Source organism: Pteronotus mesoamericanus, unplaced genomic scaffold (assembly GCF_021234165.1).
Source record: "Pteronotus mesoamericanus isolate MK-2021 breed Mesoamerican mustached bat unplaced genomic scaffold, CSHL_Meso_final scaffold_99, whole genome shotgun sequence".
Lineage (NCBI taxonomy): Eukaryota > Metazoa > Chordata > Mammalia > Chiroptera > Mormoopidae > Pteronotus > Pteronotus mesoamericanus.
Window position 1 is genome coordinate 4,724,190 of NW_026555330.1, and position 7,368 is coordinate 4,731,557.

General features: G+C 34.9%; 1 protein-coding gene across 2 annotated transcripts in view; it reads left to right on the forward strand.

Annotated features, from left to right (window-relative positions):
• The window catches only part of TRIM33 (tripartite motif containing 33), a 111,218-nt gene extending 105,054 nt beyond the window's left edge, over window positions 1–6,164 (forward strand). The window contains exons 19-20 of one of the 2 annotated variants that reach the window (XM_054564897.1): window positions 1,036–1,086; window positions 1,166–6,164. In XM_054564897.1, coding sequence (XP_054420872.1) covers window positions 1,036–1,086; window positions 1,166–1,378 — 264 coding nt within the window. In that variant the 3' untranslated portion in view covers window positions 1,379–6,164. The remainder of the gene's footprint in view (window positions 1–1,035; window positions 1,087–1,165) is intronic. The other variant, XM_054564898.1, reaches the window with a different exon arrangement.
• The last annotated feature ends 1,204 nt before the right edge of the window (window positions 6,165–7,368 follow it).

The window sequence follows — 7,368 nt, forward strand, 5'->3', positions numbered from 1 at the left end:
TCTGGTAGCTCATTTTAAACAGTTGCCCAGAGTATATAATGTTGAATTTTTGGATTTTAGCAATGTGTGACCTTCATTAACTTGGTGTGTGTGTGTTTTTTTGTTTGTTTGTTTGTTTGTTCATTTTGAGGATAAGGATTTGGTATCCATACCTTGAAAAGAAATGTGATATATACCTCTTTAAATGAAATAATTTTGGTAATCTTTGGAAAAAGTCAAGTCTCCTATTGTTAAGGAAAATTTTCATTATAGGAGAATAAAATGAAATTGGATGACAATTCACAAAGTCTTTTAAAAGTAATACTAAAATCTCATATTTATTGCTGATAAAATTTGGGTGCCATATGACTATTACTAAAATAAATCATCGAATTATTAAAATGTACTCACAGCTACCTCTGGAAGTATCTAGGTGACTTTTTAAAATTTTAAGTTCTTATTAGGTGAAAAGTCTAGTCACCTTAAAAGCAATGTGCCACAGAGAACAGAGTAAAACTTAACACTTAATACAGTCCCAAGGTTTTGTCTTGTTTTCTAATCCACCTAGATTATTTTAAATAAATAAACTTTCATGAACTATAGCTACTGTTTGCCAGAAAGAAGGTCCATTTTATCTGCTTTAGTAATAGTTAAATAATTTATGATTAACAAATTGTCATACAGATGGAGTTCTCATTAAGTGGTTGGTTGAAAGTTGGCAGATTTTTAAAAGCAACATTTCTTCCATTATTCATTTCACAAATGTATTTCTCTTAAATAGATCGATGTATTCAGACCAGTTTTTATTCAGATTGACCTTAGTAATTCAGAATTTGAGGCATTATTAAGGTTTCTCAGTAGCTTTAGTAATATAACTTTGTAAAGAAAGTGGTTCCATGTTCTGTAGAATTTTAGAAAGCACTTATAATCTGGTTATAGCATTTATAATCTGTTTCCCCAGTATGGCTGACTTTTGTCGCCAATCCTATGCAGTTTTATAACTTTAGAAAGGATTATAATTTCCCTTTTTTTTTTTGACTCTGGTGTCCTTTTTAGATGATGAGAGTTGTTCAAGTTTATGCAGAAACACAAGAGATTAATTTGAAGGTAAGCTTTTCAGACCATGCAAACTTGGTGAAAGATTATGCATTACCAATAGGTGAATATTCCTATCTTTTGCTTGCAGGCTGATTCAGAAGTAGCTCAGGCAGGGAAAGCAGTTGCATTGTACTTTGAAGATAAACTCACAGAGATCTACTCAGACAGGACCTTCGCACCTTTGCCAGAGTTTGAGCAGGAAGAGGATGATGGTGAGGTAACTGAGGACTCTGATGAAGACTTTATACAACCCCGCAGAAAACGCCTAAAGTCAGATGACAGACCAATACATATAAAATGAAATGACATGAACTTAAATCAACTGTTTAAACAGAGAAGAGAAAACACTTTTATTTAAGTGTTTCTGGAATATCTGCCTATAGTGGGCACATCTTTGAAGAAGCTGATAGCTTTTACATAGTATTAGATTGAAATAATGGACAGAAAACACATTCTTGTCAAGAAAAGGGGAGAGAACTCTATTTGCACCATTAAAAGTAAAATAGAAAGCAAAAGTGAATTCATACAAAGATTTCTGTTACTAAAAATAAGAGTTCTGACCGTTAGAATTGGCAGGTGTTGATGCCTGTGGTATTGATTGGTACAGGATGCTGGGTATAAACACTTGAGGGTCATGTCGCTTGATCAGTTGTTTCTTTGGACCATCATGCGCAGTTACTAAAACAACGTGTATGCCTCCCCCTCCACACACACATGCACTGGCTTGTTTTCTAGTTAAAGTCAAAGTTGTTCAGATTCCATTTTTGATGTCAATGCACATGTACATTGAATCATACACTTACATTGTTTCTCATTTTGATGCCCTTGGGCCTTAGTTTTTATATTGTTTTAAAGAATTCAGCAGTAGTGTTATTTCTGTTCATACTTGGAGTCTAGGAAACATGACCATTGATCATCATTTAATCAACTTTAATGGTCTACTGAAATAAATATGGAAACTTTCCAGTAGCAGATCATATAATTACAATAATCATTTCCAGAAAACACTTCCACAGACTTGCACCTCAGCCAAATCACCGTTTCACACAGTTATTCCCATGAAAGGCAGAATGTTTGTTTTAAAATTAACCTAGTTTTCTGTGTATTTAAATTTGATTGAGAAGGTGACAGCTGGCTCTTATCCAGTCTTCCTTCGTACCAGTTTTCTGATAGACCACTATTGGCAAACAGTAAATCTGTCAACTACCAAATGTGTAAAATTTTCTGTATTTCACTTTGTCTTATTTGTAAATAGTGAACTAAAACTTCTGGCAGATCAGCAACATTTGCTGAGCCTGTTTTTTAAGCTAATGTGTATTCTTACTAATGTTCCTATCAAGAATGGATTTGTAATATATGCTGTCTATTTCTAATGTTCACATTCATATTTTGAAGTTCTATGTTATTTTAATAGAGAACAGACTTCTCAGAAAATCTTCAGAAGCAGCTTATTATTAAAATATCAAAATATTGAAATAAACCTGGTGGGGTTAGATTACTCATCTGTCCACCAAGTGGGACATTTGCATGGACTGGGAGCCTAACAGACAGAAAAGACCTGTAAGTAAATCCTGAAAATGCGCCAGTTCCCACTTAAATGGTCAGGGGAGTAATCCCACCTGTACGCCCTGACTTTGGCACCCGAGGCAGATAAACCACCTTGGCTCTGTTTCATTTTTCTCCTCTTCATTTCTAATGCTCATATTGAAGATGTGTGTTTTAGACTGCGTACCTACAGGCATCTCTTTTTTTTTTTTTTTGGATTTAAAATTTTAGTCCTACTTTTGTATGGACACATTAGAATATAAAGTGACCAAAATAGAAGACTCTCCATTAGATATTTTCAGACATCAGCAGATTTGTGGCAAATTGTTTGCCTTTTAAAAAAATCCAGTTTAAGCAGTTCAGACAGATTACTCAGAAGAAATTATTTCACATACTTGTCTAAGAGGTAAATATTTTTTAGTGCATATTGAATTAAATAAAGTGTTCTAAAGAAATTATTACGCAAACTCCTTTGGGTTGTTTTTCTTTTCTTAACAAGTGGTGGGGGTAAACAGGAATGTGATTCAAGCCTTCTGATGGTATATTTAAACAGTGTTGATTTTGTTACTGCTATTGACCTCATTCTCCAGCTTCCTTTCAGCTTCTCTTTCGGTTTTGTTGTAAGTTAAAACCATATCCCTAACTGTTTTATTACTTTACTCAAATTTCAAATTCCTATGAAGAGTTCCTTACAAGAAGGAGAAAATTGTTTAAAAATACTATTACCTAATTCTCATTCCCCCTTTCCTGCAATATCTGTGATTTCAATTTATCAGGAGACGTACCTTAAGGGCACATTTTTTTTTCCCGAAAGTGACGAGTAGCAGTATAGCTTTATTTTGTCTAACATTTAATACTCGCTCTTTCACAGTTATTAGATAAGTCATATATATATAGTTTCTACCAGTGGCGGAAGAAACAAAATTTTAAGTAAATACTTATTTCTCAATATTTGGGGCCTTAAAAGATAATGCGTTCCCTTAAAGACATTTCCATGTTAGATGGGGTTTTTCCCCTTTGTTTTAAGATTGGTTCTTAAAAAGCCACTTTATTGTCAACATTTAATGGGCTCCTTTTCTATTAACAGAAGATAATTCATACTGCTGAGGAATTACCGTTAATAAATAGCCATCAGTTAACTACCATCAAACGAAGGTGTTTACTTAGATTTCATTTAAAGCTTTTTTCTTGCACACTGATTAACTGATCTAAGCTGTTTCTAAGTTGATCTGTTCAGCGCTAATATAACTGTTGAAAAGTGTAAAAACTTGGTATCTAAGATGTCTTACGTGTTTTCCTATTAGGTTTTAAAAAGACAAACGTTGAATATCAGTTCCTGAAGGCAGTTTCTTTTGATACTCTCTGGCACTTGTATTCTTCATTAAAAGGTAGTATTTTAGATTTGGAGATGTTAATGTTTTCTTAAAGGCTTGCAAAGTTTTTGCCATATTTCAGTTTCTATCTCCTATTAGAACACTAAGAACAAAATGTTCCTTAGTCGGTTTCACTGGCCTAAATTTGTATACTTCAGCACTTACCTGAACTAATTCACTGTAGGAATTACTTTGCAAGGTAAAGCATGTGTGTGTTCCAAACGGTTAGATTGTAGGTCATGCTCTGTATAAAAACATCAAATCATGACCGCAGAGAAGTGATCAGGCATTGGATCCATTGTTGAAACTATCCTTTTTGGAATCAACAAGGTACTTTCTGACTTCTATTTCTTATCTAAAGGAATTTTAAATAAATTTTAAAGTCAGTTAATTCTCACTTTTTGTTAATGGTTTTTAAAAATTTTCGTTAATCCAAAGAAATAATGTTTTTAAATAGAAGCAACAGGTTTACAGTGTGCAAACTGTAGATTTATTAATTACCTCAGCAGGTATCCTGCCATGTAATTATTAGTGATTAGCATTAATAAGTTAATAGATTTAGGTCTTCTGACTATGCCCTTGGATTGTGGCCCACCATATATTACTAAACAGTCTCTTAGTGTCCAAAAATGGGAGCAGATGCTGTTGTTCCCTCTCCCTTGACCTTTTAAGTTCCTTACCTCCTCCCAACTCAAAATATAACACATGAAGTAATGAAATCTCACTTCTTGTTAGCACTGCTTATTTGCATAATCAGCACTGGATCAGTGAGTAGCTTCATAAAAATCTATCCACCCCAGCTCTCTTAATTAAAACAATTAAGTTCTGAATTCATACTATGAATTCTTAACTCATACCATCTGTATTAATAATCTGCTGAAGGTGATCCAAGGTTTTCAAGGTGTGTCACAGTCTGATCCTGTGCCGACCAGATGTTTTACTTCTCACAGTTATCTCCTCCTTGATAAAGCAATAACACTGCTTTAAGTCTGCTGCCTACGCATGTCATAATCCTTTCCTGGATGGTGATTTTATAGGAAAGTTTGTATGCATATCACCCAGTCTATCTTTTAAAAATTAAGAAAATTAAATGTATGCTGGAGCTAATGACAATATATTGTGGCATTTTATTTTAAAAATTGGGGAAAGTTGCATATTTTTTTAAAAGTAGGTGTTTGAGTAAAAAAAATTGAAGGTACTTTTTTAAGAAAATTTATATGCCTCAGTTTACATAGACATTTCAGATTTCAACATGTACTCTGGGATATAATGGTTTCTTTTACTTGGTCAAAATGCATGTATAGCATTTCTTCCATCTTGGTTCCTTGTGTTTGCCTTTGTGGTCTTTTATATATATTTTTTATTGTATCAGAGAAACACAGTTAACTCCATTTGGATATATTTGTCATAATCAAACTACAAAATGTACAAAATTAAGTTCAGCTATCTTGTAGCAAGTGATCTTTAAAATTAAAAAAAAGCTGTTCTTTTAAATTCACCAAATTTGTATGTGGAAGGCACAGAGATGATTTTCTGGGTGCCACTGCAATATTCCCTTTCAAGTGTGGCCTGAATTTCAATCTTAAGAACGAAATGCATGTCTGCTCCTGGTCTGAAAAATGTAGGCATTTACTATGTTTTAAATAAGCAAAAGATGTCTATAAGCCTATCAGAAAAGATTTGTGCAATCTGAAAGCCTGTTAATTTTCTATGTAGAAATAACTGACACACGAAAGGGTCAAATTCATAGCCTTACTAGTTCCTTGCTTCCAGTATTTCAACTGGTCTCCTTCCCTCATTATTTTTTTTATTACTACTACTACTACTACTACTACTACTACTACTATTACTACTACTACTACTACTACTACTACCACCACAACTCCTATTATTTTTGCACATAGTTAACTACCCTTCAGTATGATTCTTAAAGAAAAAGTGCTGTTTCTGTGGTATTGTATTCTCTAAATAATCATATTTAATTTTTTTTAAAAAGTTGCAGTTTCTAATTGTTCCGTTCCTGTGTTTTTTGCTGGTGTGTAATAAAGACAAGATTTTCTTTTCATGGTTATTTAATACATTAGCTGCCTGTAAATATTTCTTGTTATAATGCTCTGGAATGTGTTGTAGAAGTTGTACTAGATTAGTTTAAATTCTTGTTTGAAAGCCACATTGTTTTGGTTATTTCTATTAAATTAGAAAATTGAAAAAGTTTTCAAATGAATTTCTTTTTTTCTTTCTCATTGATTTGAGACTTAATCATTTAAATTCATTAAAAGTATGTGTACTGCATGCAGGCCCTGGAGACAGAGCAGCAAACAAGCATTTTGGACACTGTGAGAATGAGGAGTGCTGCGCTGGGGTTAACTCGGAGTAGCGCAGGACCACGTGGGGAAGGCCGGGGTGGGGCGGTCAGTGCTCTCTCATGAAAGGTAGAACAGTGGGCCAGGCAAAGAGTGAAGAGAGACTAAAATGCATAGAAGCCTGAAAAGAAAAGAGAATACGTTTGCATTTCAGGACCTGAAAAGTTCAGTTTGGCTGGACTCAGAGATGAAATTGGAGTAGGAAAACACTAAGCTGGGAGAAACGGAGGAGGGTGGGTCCTTTTCAGGCACTTTCTTGAAAATCCTGTTAAAGGGTTTGGCGCTTACCCTGAGGCCAGCAAGGAGCCCCTGAAGAACTGGAAGCAGAATGGGGCTTGGAGAGTTGATATAATCAGAGTTCCCTTTTTGGAAAACTGTTTGAACTGTGGAGTTAAAAGTGCTACCAAGCAGGTTGGAAATAGGCAGTTGTAGGCTGTGGGTAATGCAGGTGAGCCTAAACTAAGCTACCTGGCAGTGGAAACGGGAAATAGCAGTCAAACTTTAGGTTAAGAAAGTAAAATAGACCGATAATTGAAGCCATGGGGTTGCCCAAGCCATATTTTGTGTATGGTACCTATGAAAATAATAGAAAGGGGAGAAAGGAATAGATTGAGTGGAGCAGAGTGAGTTCAATTTGGAAATATGTGGAGTTTAAGGTACCTGTGGAGAATTGAAGAGCAGATGTCCATGGTTCTGGTATTTTTAAGAAATCCCTGAGCTGCAGAAGAGCCTGGAAGTCCTTTATTCATCACTGCGTGTGCCCAGCACACAGTAGGCCTGCGGTGGAGGTGAGCTGCCAGTGTAATAAGGAGGAACTGAAAACGGTGTAAAGGCAGTAGGACATTCACAGTAAGAGAAGAGCAGGATACTTAGGAGAGCGGAAGAAACATGTAAGGTGGACAAAAAGAAAAAAGACCATGGATTAGTCCTGGAGCAAAGCCAAAGAACTGTAATGGAAGAGAAGAGAAAAAGGTTCCAAGGAGTGTGAGGTATCAGTGATACTAAGTGTC